This window comes from Malaclemys terrapin, chromosome 2 (genome assembly GCF_027887155.1).
Source record: "Malaclemys terrapin pileata isolate rMalTer1 chromosome 2, rMalTer1.hap1, whole genome shotgun sequence".
Lineage (NCBI taxonomy): Eukaryota > Metazoa > Chordata > Testudines > Emydidae > Malaclemys > Malaclemys terrapin.
Genome location: NC_071506.1, coordinates 267788617 through 267809191, shown reverse-complemented (window position 1 = coordinate 267809191; position 20575 = coordinate 267788617). Strand labels below are relative to the sequence as shown.

The 20575-nt window shown below is 40.5% G+C and overlaps 2 protein-coding genes across 7 annotated transcripts in view; one reads left to right on the top strand and one right to left on the bottom strand.

The window, feature by feature from the left end:
• Nucleotides 1–10424, top strand: part of RNF32 (ring finger protein 32) — a 52251-nt gene extending 41827 nt beyond the window's left edge. For 2 of the 3 annotated variants that reach the window (XM_054021118.1, XM_054021116.1), the window contains exons 8-9: nt 1737–1904; nt 2595–10424. In XM_054021118.1, the coding sequence (XP_053877093.1) occupies nt 1737–1904; nt 2595–2837 (411 nt within the window). In that variant the 3' untranslated portion in view covers nt 2838–10424. The other variant, XM_054021120.1, reaches the window with a different exon arrangement.
• Nucleotides 1–20575, bottom strand: part of LMBR1 (limb development membrane protein 1) — a 218787-nt gene that overhangs the window by 69166 nt on the left and 129046 nt on the right. For 2 of the 4 annotated variants that reach the window (XM_054021112.1, XM_054021115.1), the window contains one exon: nt 14567–16094. The exons of the other annotated variants lie outside the window; for them this stretch is intronic. In XM_054021112.1, coding sequence (XP_053877087.1) covers nt 16009–16094 — 86 coding nt within the window. In that variant the 3' untranslated portion in view covers nt 14567–16008. Of the gene's footprint in view, nt 1–14566; nt 16095–20575 lie in introns of those variants that run through there. 4 annotated transcript variants of the gene reach the window in all.

Here is a 20575-nt window from a genome sequence, read left to right as displayed (position 1 = left end):
AGATGGAGAAAACTTTATATGCAAGCCCTTTTGACATGGAAAAACTTCCATGCTGGTGATCTTGAGTCACTTTAAGTGAATTGACTCCTATGATTGTGGACTTCAAACAAAAGAACACACACACTGAATAATCCCCATTTTCTTCTCCTGAGAGAGAAACAGAGTCCATAGAAGTTGGTCTACAGCCCATCCCTGTCCATGAAATGTTGTTTCTCAAATCCTCAAGAATCACTATCGAAATCAGAATCTCAAAGGATGCAGGCCGTGTGGTACTTCTAAGATGAGTGTTGTTCTGTACTGAACGTTCAGGCACTATGTGGATTACAGCAGATGAGAGGAAATATAGACTCTATCTGGGACTTTTTTTGAGACAGAGGCGAGTCTGCTGGGTTGAGATGGAGTGAGAGTCAGTTATACTTCAGTTCATTACTACTTTGGCCGCAAAGTTGATCTCTTCACATGTTGGATAATGCACATAAGTCTTTTATCGGATCTACAGGCAAATGAACAACACACTCCTGGGATGGATTTGGTGGGAGACAGCAATTCTGATCATTAAATACTGGGGGGAGGGGGGGATGCTGTACATCTACCCCCATTTTCAAACCCCAGGCATTTAGCTGGGTCCAGCACAGGGTTATAGGTCTCCCACCATGTAACTAATAACTCAAGGTAGATCCTATTCTGCCTACCCCTTGGGTGCCAGCTACATTTCGTCTCATCCCACAGGGAATAGAGCTTACCAATGCAGGACCTCAGTCCCTGAAGACTTCAGTTCTCCCCTTCTCCTCTAGGCACAAAGTCCACCAGTGAAATCCCAGGTCTAATTTACCTCTGGAAGCCGGCCCTTTTTATCCACACCAGCTGTAAGTTGCAATGAACTAGACAGTCCTATCTTTCCTAATATTAAATTGTCAAGTCGTACTGTGTACAACCCAGCTGTGCCTCCACAATGCTACAACAGAGGCAAAAAACCTTGGCCATTGGAAAAATTTCTTCCTGAACCCAAAAGAGGCAGTCAGACCCATAGCATCCTGGAAATGTATCTCCTGCACTGCAACTTTGAAAAGCCCTGGAAGAATGTAAATAGATGTGGGAAGAAGGAACCCTTGATCCCAGCCAATGGGGGAGAGGGCAGAGAAGAGCCCCTACTCCTGCCTTGCCAAGCATGCATTCTTGCACCCCACCCCTTTAGGCACAGTCTCTCATCCATGCCAATATGACCAACAATCCCTCCTGCTGCTGTTGGGGGTAGCATTACGCACTAAAAATAATTCACTACTACTGTTCGATGCACATACTTTGGTTAGATGCCTTTAATAGTGTTAACAAAACATAGCACATGCACGTTTTAAAAAAGATTGTCACCTTTTAAAATGAAGAAAGATGAATGTGTTCTTATGGGCTAAGAACTGTACTTTCAAACTAACCTTGTCTTCATGTACGAGTTAAAGCCTTTAAGAGTATAAAGTAGAGATCTTTGGACAGTTAATACAAAAAAGGCAGATGTTTGTACTTTGTCCATCTTAAGTAACAATGCATGATGTTTGGACAGATTAGTAGCATGCACTGTTTGGCCAAGGATAAAGTATTGTTTTGATAAAGTTTATTTGAAAAGAATGTGTTTTCTTGATTTTTTTTTAGCAACTTATGAATAATTTTGAAAATTCTGTGTTGGTAGCTGTTAAACAGAATTCTGTTCTAACTAGAGGCTATTTTTTCCCCTTGTTCTTTAGTTTCAGGAGATCAGCAATCGGTTATTGAGTTCTTATGACACAAACATAGATGAGTTTTTTTCTGAAATTGATTCTTCTATAGCTGCAAGTCGAAATGTGCTTCAACAGTTGGAGGAAAAGTTTGCCCCGTTAATAAGCGAAACGGAATGGGAGAAAATACAGATGCAGGTTGGTTTCGGAGCCAGTTGAATGATGATCTCAATTCATTTTGCAACTATAGTCATTGTCAAAGCAGGAAAGTTTTTTCCAGCATATCCTCCATCCAAAAAATTCCTTGGTATTATTTGTCAATCTACACCAGTAGTTCTCAAACTTTTGTACTGGTGACCCCTTTCACATAGCAAGCCTCTGAGTGCGACCCCCCCCTTAAGTTAAAAACACTTTTTAATATATTTAACACCATTAGATACGCTGGATGCAAAGCAGGGTTTGGGGTGGAGGCTGACAGCTCGCGACCCCCCATGTAATAACCTCACGACCCCCTGAGGGGTCCCAACCCCCAGTTTGAGAACCCCTAATCTACACGCTAAAACAATGTCTGCAAACTTTTATTTTAAAAACAGTATAGTACATTGAAGTTAAACATTTTGCTACAATAACTATTCTTTGGTTTATGATTACAAATAATTCCTCCTGTGTTCGATAAGAAGGAAAGTAACATTAAAGATATTTCAGAATTATTCTGATGTGACGAGATACAGAACAGGTTTCAGTAAATTAAATATTGAAGGACATACCACCAATTGTTACAAAATGCACTTTGAACCTTCTGGTTGTATAGGGTACTGCTGCGAATCATGCCTTCCAATGTTTAGTTATCAGTCTACAATAACTAATATTTTCTTATTTTCCCCTCAGGCATTTCGGCAAGAGATATTTGACTGCCCTATTTGCATTATGCCACTCTGTCATATCATTCATCCTCCAAATGTCTTTCCTGAGAACAGCAATAATCGGTATTCTCGCCAGACTGTTCTGCTCTCTTGTTCACATATGTTTCATCAGACTTGTCTTCAAGCATTTGAAGAGTTTTCCTTGGGAGAAAGACTTGTTTGTCCTTTATGTCGCTCTTGTTATCAAAAGAAAATTCTTGAATGTTGATATAAACATGTAAACAGTCCAGAATGAGCTGCATAATAGAATTTTTAATTGGTTTAATGATAGACAACCTCACAGATTAGATCCTTGTAAGGTCCAATGTGAGAAAAAACCTTCTCTGTGGATGCTGATGCTCATATTATAGAAATAAAAGTTAAATGGGCATTGTGTTACCATTTCTCTGACTTGTTGCTTCTCCTTGCTCTCCACATTCTTACCTTTCTTCTACTCTCTTTGCTTTGCCTTATGTTCTGTTTTCCTTCCCTGGTCGTCTCCTTTCTTTAACTTCCTCCCTCTCAGAGACATACTACCCTCTCCATCTCCTTCACATCCCAGGATCCTTTCCCTGAGAACTCTTCCCTTTGACTCCTTTCTTCATTCAGTGGATTCCATCTACATACTCCCCAGTGGAGTTACTCATGTTGAACACCAGGAAAAGGCAGATTCCCTTGATAGCAGCTCCCAGGCAGTTGCAAATGCCACTGATGAGTGTGGAAGGAGATGCATTACCTCAGCTCCTTTTAGTAGCTGAATGCAGCTGGGTTGGCTCCTCTCCTTTAATGGCTGGAAGCCACCTTACAAGCTCTACTATAGGCAAATGGAAAGTAATGCAAATTAGCCCTAAAGCAAATGTGGCTGAGTGGTCCCCATAGAGGAACAAAATGGTTCAGGAACTTGTCATGACAGCGGGACCAACTAATATTGTCTAGGTTTAGAAGAGACCAAAATGCATTTAAAACCTTTCAGTTGTGGACTGTTATTCTTGAACTTTGAGTTAAGGCCTAAAATCCCTTGATCAATGTCATGCACCCAGGAGAGCCTGAAAGCTAAACTTTTGTTAAAATGTTTCAGATGCTTTAGGAAACTGACTCACAATGCCGAAAATGCTTGTAGACTGCCCATATTTAAATTAGAATTGTTTCATGTCAAAGATTACCGAAAACTACTATTGATAGCCTGTGTATTTTTCCATTAACTAAAAACTAAAATTAGGATACAGGCATGTAAAAGGTACGGGTTTGCTTTTTGATGGTTTTGCTATATGTTTGTCCTTTGCTTTATTTGTGCTCCATGTTTTGGTCCAAAGGGTGTAACGCCTACTGAACCTATCAGGATCTCTGCTACTCCCCTATGATACCCTGAACTCAAGCTCTTTACACACATTAAGCCACCCTCCTACAATGAGGTGGCCTACATATATTATAGAGGAGTAAATTGTGAGGCATGGAGAAACATCTTACAAAGACTCAAAAGTCCATTGTTTATTTTTAATACAAATGTTGACAAAAAAAGCACATTGTAAATCAATCACAGTTTGACTTTATTGAAAACAGAGTTTAAAAAAATCTTGCTAAAAACACACAAATTGTGACATTTCAAATAAAGCAAAAAGATACCAAATCTTCTCCTTTTCACTACTGCATTGTGAAATTCAAACCATCTAAAAAGGCAGTTTTCATATAGTTTTGTAACACTGCAAGGTAACCACAATTGAAAATTTTATAAAGCACACGTTTTCAGATGACCTAAATTAAATTTACCTCAAGGATTGGGTGGGGAGGATGCGTCTGCTACAGATTGGTAACAATTACTTTAGTGCTAAAAACATTTTTCAGCCATATTTTGCTTTCAAGATACGAGAATGCCCACATACAAAAGGTTTTAGTTAACTAAATTTCTGCAAAGACAGACCTAAATTGGTAATATTGGAATGAAAGAGCTGAACCTGCATGAGGAAAAATGCCCACTAATTAGCTGAACCTGTACTAGCTGAATCTGCCACTGCACTACCATCAGTGCGTATATATGGTCTCTAATGCAGAAAAGGTGGTATTTATATGACCATGTCATCTAACCCTCCTCAGAACATGTCTAGACAACAAAGTTATAAGAATGCTGGTGGCAGTCTGAGCCTTGGGTATCCTCCCACTCATGGTAGTGCAACTGGGTTTTTGCTTTTAAAAAAAGCTTAGCATAGACAAGCCCATTGAGGTCAGCGCGTGTTTTGCCTGAGTTGGGAATGCAGGATTAGGCTCCAAATCATTATTGCATATAGATAGAGGAACCTAAACACACTGTATTTTTAGTTTGTGTATATGTATTGCTGTATTGGTCACAGGCTACAATTTTAAATCCACAATCCTAACATATCTTCATTTTCTAAATTTCTATACCAATTGGAACCAAATAAGACAAAATATTTTAAGGTTACCTTTAAAAACTGGGAAATGGTTGAATTTTTTGTTCACAACTTTTTAATTGTACTTGAAACCGGAAGATTTTGTGTAACTTTTCTAAACTGGGGAAATGCATTAGTGTTAGAAAACATGTTTCAATTAGCATACTGTTAAACAGAATTTTGCCCGTAAGTTTTTTAGCATGGCCATCTTATCCACACTAAAAGCAATGTCATGTTTAACCTCATGCTGTCTGAAATGTGTTAGTTTGCATGTTTTCTAAATTTTCTCCAATATAGACAAAGGCCAAACTACACACACACACACAGCATCACTCACTTTTTGGCTTCTAATGGGTAATTAAAGGAACACAACAACAAAGTACAGAATAAAACCCTTCATTTCTTGGTGCCATAGTACGTTTGGCTTGGTAATCACAACTCTAAAGAGCTGCTATATATCGATGCACCAACAGATTAATTTTTTATCTCCAGTGAGGTGAGGCATATTCATTAAAAAAGGGCATATTACGTGACCAGTCTTTATTTTAATGGAATTCTGTGGTGACAACTGAATGACCAGACAGTACTGGTATTTCCATAGTATAAATACTTATGCTAAGAAACCTCATAGGGACTACTGGGGGAGCAGATGGGTATTAAATAAAATCAAAGCTGATGTCCGGAGCTTTCATTCCTTGAAGCAAATGGAAGCGATGAGAGCACGGGGTATGCAGGCTAGAGTCCTAATCATGAAGGAAACCTTATAATTACCTTTAAAAAGTTATTGTGTACAAATTATATTTAATGAAAGAAATAGAAGAGCAGCATGTTGAGATGATTGGTAGAAATATCTAGAAATACAGCATAATTATGTGTTATTTAAAGACATTTTATATAGATACAGATTTTACAAACTTCTCTGTAGACATCTGAATCGTTTTCAAAAATTGAGGTCTCATAACAAAGTTTCAATTTTGATCAGATACAACTTTTAGATTGCTCTGGTCCAAATATGTTGGGCTGAGATCATCAGCATTTACTGATAATACATTTCTTAAAGGATTTTTCTTTTATTACCCTTCAGCCATTTTGCCCAGCTGGAATCAACCTGTAGTATAGTTGAAACAATCAAAGACATTTTTGGTCTCAAATTTAAAGAGAACAAATATAAATCTGAATTATTAATCAAAGTGGCTAATAAAGTGGCTATTAGGAAAAGTCCATAAATGAACAATGAATTAGGCAAGCAAAGGCTGTACAGAATTTAAGATCCTATTTCACCTTTCCTATTTTTAATTAAAAAAACAACTTTGTTACTAAAACATGCAGCTCTTCTTACAATTCATAGATTACTGTAATTGAAACCAAAGCCACTGTTCTCCTGTAAAATGCCTTGCAACCATATGTAGATGGTTATTTTGTGACATTTTCTGCAATTCCATTTAACTTAAACACCTGTTTATTATAAGTTAAGGGCCATAGGTTGACATGTCCTATTTAATCAAAAATAAAAGCTGAAGACTTATCTGTAAAAGAAAGGACAGCAAGAGAGTCTTTAGTAGGATTGGAAAGTGTTCTAGAAAACAATGGATTTCACGTTTAGACTGCCTGCTAATTAGCACAGGTGTAATTTGATTTCTATATTTGGAGGAGCAGCTCCAGTCAGGCCAATGGGGCCTCGTGTGTATATGGGGGGAATTCCACACCTGCCTGGGACTTGCAGTTTGGGGGAGGGGGGCAATGCTCCCCATTCCCCCCTCCAAACTATGCCCTTGCTAATTAGTACCATTATACAGCATACATCCGAGTTCTGTTTAGAGTCACTCGTTCTCTTATTTCCCATCTTGTCTATCCAGGCAAAGGTGAAAAATCTTATGTTTGAAATACCTATTGATGACAGTTTGAAGCCACTGAATGACAGGAAATACTTAAGTACATGAAAAGGAAAAGGGAGTCAAAATGTTAAGTTTTAAGAATGCAGGGCCCAATCCAGAAGAAAGTATCATCTGATTCATAAGTTCCATGTACCTAATGGAAATGTGGGCTTCTGTTACATGAAAACTCTGTTTTGGAGGTCAACCAGGAAGAGGTAAAAAGACCATTCACATTGTCATCACTGGTAATGCAGAAGGTACCAAAACCCTGCAAAAGTGTTTACAACTATTTTGTAGCTTGGTGCCCTACAAAAAGGTCAGGCTCAGTACCAGTCCACCTCCCCACAGGATAGTATTGCCACAGGATACTCTTTCCTACAAGTATATCAGGGACCTCAAATTTTAATCATAATGTGGAACATGTAAGAGATCGTCTCATGGACAATGTGCCCTCTTGTTTACTACTACACAGACCACATCTCTCCCATTCATAATCATACGACATCCCAGAGGCAAATGCTGCAGTTGCTCACATGGAAGAGTATAGTAGGAAAATATTTAAAATATTTGTAGTCTTTTAATGAAGGGCAGCAGCTGGAAGTGACTAGCCAGCACCATGGGACAAGCCAGCTCCTCATGGACCACAGTTCAAAACCTCTAGATAGCCGTTAGTAACTGCAGGGTGTACAGTCCTCAGCTTCAGTCAAGCCAAAGTCAAAGTCTGGAGTTGTGTGGCAGGGGAGAAGGACAAGCCAAAGACTGACACAAAGGTAGTTCCACAACTTCCTATATGCTGGAGTTGGAGATTTGTTTAAGAAAAAAAAAGGGGGGGGGCAGACGTGGATGTGGTGAGGGTTTCTCATAATTTGCTGAAAGCCGATATATTCCAGGGCTCTGGAGCCAGCATCAGAACACCGTGGACGTCAGCTGTTTACTCTGTGCGTCCTTGCTGAATGTGATGCACTTAAAGCAGAGCTTGAAGTAACTCGGTTAATATTCATCTACAAAGAGAACATCAGCTCCTGAAAAAAGCACTTTTCTGCCAGTGGCACATTTAATCAGTATATTTGCACACTTATTCAATACCAGAGATAGTCTGATTTATATGCTACTCTAAGGCTAATGCCACATTTATTTTAGTATCTGTAAATACTGGCTTTTTTGACAAGAATATCCCTCACAACATTATCAATGACTACAAGACCTTATTTTGACATTTGAAAAAGCCAGGGATCACAGTGTTAAAAGTATCTAATTCGTTTTTCCAAACAAGATGAAGTATATTTGTTTATTTATTTATTTAAATTAACCGTATTGGTCCTAATTATGCACGTAAAATCACTTGATATGAATGACACGACTTACTGTAGGTTTTAAAAACAGCACGCTCTAGTTTCATCTGAGCATGTGTAAGATACAAGAAAAGATTCAGTGATACTCTTTGTGCTTAATACTTTGCAATAAGATGGCTATTTAGAACACAATAGCAACAAGACTGAATTGCCTAGAACAGATACATCCATTGCTTTCTGCAAAACTCTTGACAATTTGGGCTAAAGGGTATCATGTTATAGTTATGAAATTCAAGGAAAAAATAGGACAGACTGAGAGCAAGTGGCCTTAAATCCTTATGTTTCTTTTGGAACAGGAAGGGCTAGGGTTACATTTTATGACTAAATGGTTTATTCTAGGTCCCCCACAATACCATAGGGAAGACATCAACCTAATGTATGTGAACATTGGCAGAGACTCATCTAGACAATCACATATTTGATACAAAAATTCATCTTGAAAACTTGACCTTCTCTCCATTTCTCATGTGTGCTGTGATGTATATTCAGTAAATAAGGACTGCCTTACCCGGGTCTAATTTAGACTGTAGATTCTTCAGGGCAGGGACCACCTCTTCTCTGGTTTGTACAGTATGAAGCACACAGGAGACACTCTAAGCTGTATATGATTACAAGAGGCTTCGGGAGCATGGAGGATTAATATTCCCACAGCTCCTGTGGTTGGTGATATTTTTAAAGCTTTAATATGGTACTTCTGAACCAAAACACAAAATAATTTCTTGTTAAATTCTTTAATTTCTATTACACTAAAACAGTCAACTGTGTAAAAGATATTGGAGAAACAGGGCCAACAACAAACACCATTACAATCTGTAAACAAAGTTTCCTATGAATCCAAAAATCGTTACTTCTAAAGTAACATCATACCAGTTTAATTTTTACCTTAAAAGGTAAATACTGAAGATGTGCTTACACTTAAAAATCCCACCATATTACAACAATTTTGCCATTGTGCATTGAATATTGTGCTACCAACACAGGAGAAAGCCAAGAGGTGGCTAACTTAAGAGACTTAATTCACAGACCAAAAGTGTATCTTGTTTATCAGATAGGAGCATCTCTGTGCTTTAGCCTCATAAAAAATGAGGCAGATGTTGATGTCACCAAGAGGTTACAGACCACCTGACTACATGAGACAAAACACTGGAAGTGCACTGTCAATATCCATTAATGACTTCTCCATTGCTTCTGTGTAAATGAATTTACGCTTCTGTGAATACACGACCAAGGTGTTGCATATAGAATGTCAGTTTCAGGACATTTAATGTAGACAGTGTCATAATACAAAAAGTAGACATTAAGACACTGTCAGCAGCTACAGAAAGGTTGGATTTTCTCTGAAGATTAATCCACTGTTAAGAACCACACTTAACCTAAACTTTTGCCTTCTTTCCAGTAAACAATGTCTTTATCTAAGTACTCTTTTTAACTAATACATATCTGTGACTCTAAGATTCAAAGCACAACCCAATAAAAGGAGTGCAATCAGTATACTGCAGTGTTTGTTTTGGGAGGGAAAAATACTAAGACAAGGGGGAAAACACTGCAAGTCTTTCTTTTTTTGCCTACCTACTATAACTTGTATTCTTACTATTTGTGAACCTATCTAATGGAGTTTGCCTCCAGACAACTCACTCGCTAAACACAATCCATTTTGAGGAATCGTATATAAGCATGAGGAATTGTCTGACTTTTTTTTTTTCTTGGATTATTGACAGAACACATACCCCCTCAAAAACAAAACCAACAGTTTCTGATGTGGACTCACTACTGAGAGAAAGGTGAAGATCAAAATTAAGGCAGATATCATCCAGAACTTGAGTAGAAATTTTTGCTTTTTGATCTTTATGCAGACAATCTCATCAGGGGATCTGATCAAAAAATCTTACTGAGGCAACTACCTTGAAGTCACAATGTAACAGAAAGCTGGAATATGTTTTATAAAATTAACTAACCCTATCATATGTCACAGTTTACCACACTCCTAGTGGGGATATGGTACAATTATAGTCATATTATCATTTCCAAAGATAAATAGTGAATAATTATATTAGCAACCTTTACACTTCTAGTGCATAAGCCCATACACTCTCAACAGATACAAGGAATCAATGCCTTTACTTATAAATCTTCTAATGTTTATAATGTGAATCCATATTCTTTTTTTTTTTTTTTTTTTTTTTTTTTTTAAGTAATTTAGGTGTTATCTGTTCTTGGTTGGAACTCTGCCTCAATGGAGAGAAAAATAATTTCTGCTGTCCAAAAACTCAACAATAAATGTAAACAACAGAAAAAGATGCTTGTAAGTCTCGATGAAAACTAGCAATTTTACTCTCTCAGACATGGTACAACATACCCAAACCCAGCTTAGTAAACAGTAGATATAGCTCAGAAATTATTGCAGTAGTATTTATATTATGCCCAATTTCCATTCAAAAAGACCACTTCAGGAAACCATTATTTTTGTGGCTGTTGCTTGCGGTTTGCTTGTGAAGCACTCCACTAAGCTCCCATCTCACTCAGATTTCATTAAGCCTAAGTCCAGAACTCAGACATTACTCAGGAAGAGAACAGATGAGAGATACTTGACATCAGAAGAGACTAACTTGTTTCAGAATCTTACTGGATATTAGCCCATTATCATGGTTTGATTGAGTGAAAGGGCTCAGACCTCAAGTGGACATATTTCAGTTTTACATAAATATGAAATAAGAAACATTAAACTTACCAAAAAATGTTTTGGTAACCTTGCATGATCTGTCTACAGAACACACATATACAGGCAACAGTCCTCATTAATGTCTTTATACTTCCTCTTTTCAAGTCAAGTGTTAGTGCAGCAGCGTTAGACAACAGGCAAAAGTACACACATTTTCATAGATTCATAGATTCATAGATTCTAGGACTGGAAGGGACCTCGAGAGGTCATCGAGTCCAGTCCCCTGCCCGCATGGCAGGACCAAATACTGCCTAGACCATCCCTAGTAGACATTTATCTAACCTACCCTTAAATATCTCCAGAGACGGAGATGCCACAACCTCCCTAGGCAATTTGTTCCAGTGTTTAACCACCCTGACAGTTAGGAACTTTTTCCTAATGTCCAATCTAGACCTCCCTTGCTGCAGTTTAAACCCATTGTTTCTGGTTCTATCCTTAGAGGCTAAGGTGAACAAGTTCTCTCCCTCCTCCTTATGACACCCTTTTATATACCTGAAAACTGCTATCATGTCCCCTCTCAGTCTTCTCTTTTCCAAACTAAACAAACCCAATTCTTTCAGCCTTCCTTCATAGGTCATGTTCTCAAGACCTTTAATCATTCTTGTTGCTCTTCTTTGGACCCTTTCCAGTTTCTCCACATCTTTTTTAAAATGCGGCGCCCAGAACTGGACACAATACTCCAGCTGAGGCCTAACCAGAGCAGAGTAGAGCGGAAGAATGACTTCTCGTGTCTTGCTCACAACACACCTGTTAATGCATCCCAGAATCATGTTTGCTTTGTTTGCAACAGCATCACACTGTTGACTCATATTTAGCTTGTGGTCCACTATAACCCCTAGATCCCTTTCTGCCGTACTCCTTCCTAGACAGTCTTTTCCCATTCTGTATGTGTGAAATTGATTTTTCCTTCCTAAGTGGAGCACTTTGCATTTGTCTTTGTTAAACTTCATCCTGTTTAACTCAGACCATTTCTCCAATTTGTCCAGATCATTTTGAATTATGACCCTGTCCTCCAAAGTAGTTGCAATCCCTCCCAGTTTGGTATCATCCGCAAACTTAATAAGCGTACTTTCTATGCCAATATCTAAGTCGTTGATGAAGATATTGAACAGAGCCGGTCCCAAAACAGACCCCTGCGGTACCCCACTCGTTACGCCTTTCCAGCAGGATTGGGAACCATTAATAACAACTCTCTGAGTACGATTATCCAGCCAGTTATGCACCCACCTTATAGTAGCCCCATCTAATTTGTATTTGCCTAGTTTATCGATAAGAATATCATGCGAGACCGTATCAAATGCCTTACTAAAGTCTAGGTATACCACATCCACCGCTTCACCCTTATCCACAAGGCTCGTTATCCTATCAAAGAAAGCTATCAGATTGGTTTGACATGATTTGTTCTTCACAAATCCATGCTGGCTATTCCCTATCACCTTACCACCTTCCAAGTGTTGGCAGATGATTTCCTTAATTACTTGCTCCATTATCTTCCCTGGCACAGAAGTTAAACTCACTGGTCTGTAGTTACCTGGGTTGTTTTTAGTTCCCTTTTTATAGATGGGCACTATATTTGCCCTTTTCCAGTCTTCTGGAATCTCTCCCGTCTCCCATGACTTTCCAAAGATAATAGCTAGAGGCTCAGATACCTCCTCTATTAGCTCCTTGAGTATTCTAGGATGCATTTCATCAGGCCCGGGTGACTTGCAGGCATCTAACTTTTCTAAGTGATTTTTAACTTGTTCTTTTTTTATTTTATCCGCTAAACCTACCCCCTTCCCATTAGCATTCACTATGTTAGGCATTCCTTCAGACTTCTCGGTGAAGACCGAAACAAAGAAGTCATTAAGCATCTCTGCCATTTCCAAGTTTCCTGTTACTGTTTCTCCCTCTTCACTAAGCAGTGGGCCTACCCTGTCTTTGGTCTTCCTCTTGCTTCTAATGTATTGATAAAAAGTCTTCTTGTTTCCTTTTATTCCCGTAGCTAGTTTGAGCTCATTTTGTGCCTTTGCCTTTCTAATCTTGCCCCTGCATTCCTGTGTTGTTTGCCTATATTCATCCTTTGTAATCTGTCCTAGTTTCCATTTTTTATATGACTCCTTTTTATTTTTTAGATCGTGCAAGATCTCGTGGTTAAGCCAGGGTGGTCTTTTGCCACATTTTCTATCTTTCCTAACCAGCGGAATAGCTTGCTTTTGGGCCCTTAATAGTGTCCCTTTGAAAAACTGCCAACTCTCCTCAGTTGTTTTTCCCCTCAGTCTTGATTCCCATGGGACCTTACCTATCAGCTCTCTGAGCTTCCCAAAATCTGCCTTCCTGAAATCCATTGTCTCTATTTTGCTGTTCTCCCTTCTACCCTTCCTTAGAATTGCAAAGTCTATGATTTCATGATCACTTTCACCCAGGCTGCCTTCTACTTTCACATTCTCAACGAGTTCCTCCCTATTTGTTAAAATCAAGTCTAGAACAGCTTCCCCCCTAGTAGCTTTTTCAACCTTCTGAAATAAAAAGTTGTCTCCAATGCAGTCCAAGAATTTGTTGGATAGTCTGTTCCCCGCTGTGTTATTTTCCCAACATATATCCGGATAGTTGAAGTCCCCCATCACCACCAAGTCTTGGGCTTTGGATGATTTTGTTAGTTGCTTGAAAAAAGCCTCATCCACCTCTTCCACCTGGTTAGGTGGCCTGTAGTAGACGCCTAGCATGACATCTCCCTTGTTTTTTGCCCCTTTAAGCCTAACCCAGAGACTCTCAACACTTCCGTCTCCTATGTCCATCTCTACCTCTGTCCAAGTGTGTACATTTTTAATATATAAGGCAACACCTCCTCCCTTTTTCCCCTGTCTATCCTTCCTGAGCAAGCTGTACCCATCCACACCAACATTCCAATCATGTGTATTATCCCACCAAGTTTCAGTGATGCCAACAATGTCATAGTTGTATTTATTTATTAGCACTTCCAGTTCTTCCTGCTTATTCCCCATACTTCTCGCATTTGTATATAGGCATCTAAAATACTGGTTTGATCTTTCCTCCCAGTTTTTTCCTGACTCTCCTTTCTCTCTGCCAATATAGCCCACACTCCCTCTTGTTTCCGACTCATTTCCCCGGTCTCCATGTTCCCCACTTACCTGTGGGCTTTGCTCACCTGTCCCCGTCGAACCTAGTTTAAAGCCCTCCTCACTAGGTTAGCCAGTCTGTGTCCGAATAGGGTCTTCCCTCTCCTCGAAAGGTGAACGCCATCTCTGCCTAGCAGTCCTTCCTCGAATAGCATCCCGTGGTCTAGGAAGCCAAAGCCCTCCTGGTGACACCATCTTCGCAGCCAGGCATTCACCTCCATGATGCATCTGTCTCTGCCCGGGCCCCTACCTTTAACAGGAAGAATTGAAGAGAATACCACCTGTGCTCCAAACTCCTTCACCCGTGCTCCCAGAGCCCTGTAGTCACTCTTGATCCGCTCAGTGTCACACCGAGCAGTATCATTTGTGCCCACATGGATGAGTAGCATGGGGTAGTAGTCAGAGGGCCGGATAATCCTCGACAATGCCTCCGTAACGTCTCGGATACGGGCCCCCGGCAGGCAGCATACCTCTCGAGATGAATTAACAGCAACCTGTGCTTGTCACACACTACTTGCAGGACTTCTGATTCTACAGCAATGCTAAAGAAAATATTGAATTTCTCTTCATCAGTGCCATTCTGGGTCTAAGGGTTCAGAGCAGCTAAATCATGTTACATTGCAGAAAGCTTCATACTCATAAGAAAGACTGAACTATAGGTTTTGCTGACCCAACTGACTGCATCATTTCTGTAAGCTTAGTATTCAACATATATAGGATACTATAATATACTACACACACACACACACACACACACACTATATAGTACTATCTATACAGATAGATAGTACTATATAACATATAGGAGAAACTAAAGACTTGAAGAGATTAGTGAAAAATAATGGCTTGCACTGAGCTATAAACAAACATTCCTCTGTGTGTGTGTGTATATACACACATATATATGAGAGAAACTAAAGACTGAAGAGATTAGTGAAAAACAGTGGCTTGCACAACTGAGCTACAATATACTGCATCATCATCATCAGGATTTAACTGACAAAACCTTTAAGGAAACCGTGCAATCGCAGACTACTAGACAAAATCTGTCCTACTTGTGTTGATACACACGCGCGCGCACACACACACACACTCACTCTTAACAGAATTTGATGTGTGTATATTTTGAAGGGCAACTGACCTCTATGGCGTAACACTTTCTGTAAGTGATAGTACTGTGTGAATTAGAACAATAAAAGGCCTGCGTAGCTTTCTACAAAGCATACTGGGCTCAGATTTAACAGTGAAGTACGTTAGAATTTATCTTGTGGTTCATTAGTCTTGATGAGACAGCTTCTGATTACCACTGAAGAAAATTACCTTCTGTCATTGAAAACTAAGAATAAAAAGTCTACAATACTGGGTCTGTAAGAGTGCTTCATGATGCCAAACATTACATACAGCCTAGTGAATCCTGTATGAAAGTAACAGTGATCTCTCCAAATTACTTCCATTTTTTAATGAATTCTTAGTAGAAAAGAAGTGTGACTTGCTGTTATATACACCTAACCATACCTAATTAGGATTATATTGGGCTTCAAATGTACCCTTTATTTCCAAGTCTCAGAGTTGTTCACCAGCATTATATTTATATCACAGAGAAGGTATTGTGCACTTAACATGGTAGTAGGGCATCATATCTAGAAATATGAGATTCTGTCCAAACAGGAATTCATTATTTTTTCTCAGCTTCCAGTCTTCAAGGCACCTCCTGCATAAACTGACTGGGGAGTATACAAAATGGACCAAAACAAATCAGAAATTGTAGAATCGGAAGTAGCTTGGTTTCTCAGAAATACACAGTGTGAAAAGTGAGAGAAGGTTGGACCCAAAATTAACAAATGAAATTAATACAAAGATATTTTGATGAAGATGACAGGAATGTCATGAGGTTGAAGTTTTCAGCTCTATTGATTGAAGATGATTGCTTCTCACAGTGTTTTCTGATGCCCATTTGCAGAAGGCTTTGTTGTCTCAGAGTCTCTTGCATTGTTCGACAGATGAAGTTTATCTAAACCTGCATAGGTATTACACATAAGATAAAATGCAATTTTCTGCTTTTCACATATATATTTACAATGGTAAACTGCTAAACGCACATTATAGTCAAACCAAATTGTGTTTCGTTTTGTTTTCCATATTTGCTTAAGGCCAAAATCAACCTTTTTCTCTCGGAGGTCCCCCTTGACATGCTATACGAACTCCAGGGCCCAGTGGGAAGGAGGAGGGCAGCTCGGGGCAGGGGCCTTGCGCACAGGCGTAGTGTGACTTCTATTTGGGGGGGGGGGACAGGGATGAGCAGTCCAGGGAGGGAGCGCCATCTCCACCCCCGACTCACCTCAGCAAGCCACCTGCCTGTCTGGGATCGGGGGGGAGGTAATCAAAAATTGTAACTCAAGGATAGGGGGGCTTAGCTCAAAAAGTTTGAAAACAGCTTAGGGCACAGGGAGGGGGTAGCTGGGGCTGTGTGCGGGCAGGGGGTAGCTCAGGGTGCAGGGAGAGGGGTAGCTGAGGCTATGTGCAGGCAGGGGGTAGCTCGGGGTGCAGGTAGGGGGTAACTAGGGGCTGTGTGCCAGCAGGGGGTAGATCAGGGTGCAGGGAGGGGGGTAGCTCAGGCTATGTGCGGGCAGGGGGTAGCTCAGGGTGCAGGGAGGGGGTAGCTGAGGCTATGTGCGGGCAGGGGGTAGCTCGGGGTGCAGGTAGGGGGTAACTAGGGGCTGTTTGCCAGCAGGGGGTAGCTCAGGGTATGTGTGGGGGGGTAGCTGGGGCTGTGTGTGGGCATGGGGTAGCTCAAGGTGCAGGGAGGGGGTAGCTAGGGGCTGTGTGCCAGCAGGGGGTAGCTCAGGGTGCAGGGAGAGTGGCACTAGGGGCTGTGTGTTGGGAGGGCTCCCCTGCAGTCCCTGTTCCCGGAGGGGTCTGCCAGCCTCGGAGCCAGATTTCCCCACCAGAGTGGCTCTTTCCGGATGTCTCTGCGAGAGCAAAGGGGGCCGGGACTCGGGAGCAGCTCAACCCGGGGCACCAGCAGCAGAGGAGAGAACTCTTTGGCTGCCTGCTCCATGGCACCAGCCAGAGCCACAGCTGCCCTGCACTGCCCGGTGTAATGGCAAAAATAGCAGCCAGCACCAATAGCAGTTACCTACTGAGCCTGCTCAGTACAATCTAGATAGGAAATTCTGCCAGGGAGCTGTTTGCCACTACATCAGCTCTGGCTTCTTGCCTCCGACCTGGCCAGGGAGAGGAGGGGGAGAGGTGGTGTAGATGTGCCCCCCAGGGACTGCCATGCTCTTGCACTGCAGTTGGGGGCGGGGTAGGGGTGGCAATGCCCTCCATGTCCACAACTCTGCCCACAGGCTCAGGGCTTCTGTTCCACAGGGAGCACTAGAGCTCAGGGATTCAGCCCCGCAGAAGGTGCCAAGAGTCAGGGCTTCAGCTCTGCACCTCCCAGGAGTCCCAGCTTCAGCCCCACCGGGGGAGCCAGGGATCTTGGTCTGGGTTTCAGCCACGGGGCTCCGTGGCCCCCTGGAAAGGGTTCACAGACCTCCAGGGGGCCACAGACCCCTGGTTGAGAACCGCTGCTCTAGTTCAAACAGGAATTACTTCAGGGAAGTCCTCAAGCCTGTGTCATACAGAAAGTCAGACTACATGACACAACACTCCCCTCTGGGTTTATAATCTATGAACATTTTCAAAAACAGGAGCCTACAATTAAGCTCTTAAATCTGCACTTTAAACAATTAAGGATGGGTTTTCAGAAGTATTTAAGTGCACAAGTCCCATGGGTACTTTTAAAAATAATACCCTTAGTTAGGGTCTTTTTTTTTTTTAATTTAATCCTAATGGCACAAAATTGATATCACAGCTCAGAACTTCCCCACTTTTGGATCCTCATTCCCTACACAAAGTCACAACTATTCCCTTAGCAATCAAAAGCAATGACATAAAATAAGATAACTCAAGGCCCTGAACGAAGTGAACTCAAAGATCCTCTTTTCATGAAAATGTCCCTATCAATGAATAGGGAGATCAAACCAAACAGATAAACAAGAAATTAACAGCGGTGTATCACATCTATCGAGACCAACTAAGACGAAGCTTCCTGGAATACATATTCCTAGCACAAGATCTGTTGATGAATCATAGAAAGGTAGGGCTGAAAGGATCTTGAGAAGTCATCAATTCCAGTCCCCTGTGCTGTGGCAGGACCAAGTAAGCCTAGACTATCCCTGACAGGTGTTCGTCCAACCTGTTTTTAAAAACCTCTAATGACGGGGATTCCACAATCTTCCTTGAAAGCCTATTCCAGAGCTTAACTACCTCTATAGTTACAAAGTTTTCTTAAGACCTAACCTATATTGCCCTTGCTGCAGATCAAGACCATTACTTTTTGTCCTGCTTTCAGTGGACATGGAAAACAATTGCGCACCATTGTCTTGATAACAGCCCTTAACATATTTGAAGAGTTCTCAGATTCCCCCCTCAAGTCATCTTTTCTCCAGGCTAAACACATAGGCGCCGGCTCCATGGGTGCTCCGGGGCTGGAGAAAAATTAGCGGGTGCTCATCCTGAATTCATACTAAGGAAGTCTGTATCATACATCAGATTGTCACAGATTACCTATATGTGTGTGTGCACACAAACAAAAACCATTAACAAACCAACTAGTGAAGAAGTGTTAAGATTTCAAATTTAAGCGATTACACAATCATAAAACGTGAAAGTTAAGACTGAACCAAAAAATCTTCTTTCCGTCCCTTTGTAATGCATACACATAACAATACTGGCAATAGGTTCAGATTCTTTCTAAATTACAACACCAAAAATATGGAGCACAAAGAAAAATTACTGACCAAGAATCCATGGTTCTTCAAACAGATTGACAGGATAGATCCACATTCTAAGGAGCACTTGTATTTTCTTTGCTATAGTCACAACTCTCTGGGAAGCAGTGACCACTGGAGTCTCAGGCATGCCCCTCCACAGCACTGAGTGTTCAGACCCAAATTTATAAGAAATAGTAGTCTCAATCTCACTTCTGGATCTTTCAACTTAATCAAATTCCATTCAAGAGTCTGAAGAAGTAGGTACAGTTGGTGGGGAGTGTGTATCTAGGCAGTCAACCTACTCAATGCACGCTCTCTCCTTTGAATATTTACAGCACAGAGCCCCACACTTGAGAGATTAAGTAGCAGCAAAATCCGTTAAAGGAGTTGGCTCTCATGAGAGCTAGTTAAATAAAGACAGCAGAACTGTTCTTCTGAACTGATCACAAGTCATGGAAACCAAGTCAAGAGAGTTAACATACTGAAATCTGAATTCTGGGCAGCTGTCCTACATATCTCAGTGAGAGAAACATTTGAAGACATACTCCGGAAACGGTCTTGGATCTGTAGAATGTGTTTTAAGACTTTTAGATACTACCATACTTGCAAATTCTCAGCAAGCATGCATACACAATTTGATCCATTTAGACCAGCTGAGTAGAAATTGTATCCCCATTAGGCTTGTCTTCAACAGACTTATGTAAAGGTTTAATTATCTGTATATAGTAGCTAAAAGCTACTAAGCTATGCAGTCTAACATTTCCTGATAGTAAGCAAAGCTTAGGAAAGAACATTCCTGGGAAGTTAAAAAACTGTTTTAGGTAGAAGTCAGAAGTCAACTTTAGTTAGGAATGTAGGTTGTGGGCACAGCACTATTATATTCTTTTGGGAAGAGCCTAGGATTCATAGCCCTCCATCTGCGAGAGTACAAAGGGATAGAGAAGGGGGTCAGTACAACTGCACCTTATATGACCATAGGGCTGAATGTTCCTTTCTGTGAGGCAGCATGTGAATACCACCCAACTAATTTTGAGAAGGATATGACTTGGGATTGTGCATGCCAGGAACTCCACAGAGTATGGTTCCATCCTGGCAATACGCTGAAAACTGAAGATATAATAATATACAAGAGGGCAGAGTTAAGGTTGTGTGCTCAATCTTAGTTTGCACATTTCCTCAGAAGATTGCTTAACTCTGTAACCTTAACTCTGTTAAAGAAATAAAACAAATGGAAATTCTACAAGTTATGTTAATGATTGATCCCTAGGATTCAGACCTTTTTATCTTTATGATAAACTCTTTAAACAAACAAAAAGGATTGCTAAGGTCATTGATCAATAGTTTCTGATTTTTCTTTTTATTTGTTAATGTTAAGATTATTTTTCTGAAATTATAAATAAAAGATGAAAATATTACTGATACAGAATTCAATTCCCTTCTGGCAGAGACCAAGCTTGGAACACTTCAGCCTAAAATGTGATTTTTTTAATAAGTTATGAGTGAATGAAGAAAGATATTACAACAAACTTTTTTTGCAGCCGTAACTATAACTGGGTGTAACTGAGCACCTGCTCTAAGGTACATGCATTCACAAACACCCTGAGGTACAGCAGTAATGAAGATAATTCAAACATTAGCCAGAAGGTAGAGTGTGGTGCAGGGGTTGGGGGAAAATGTT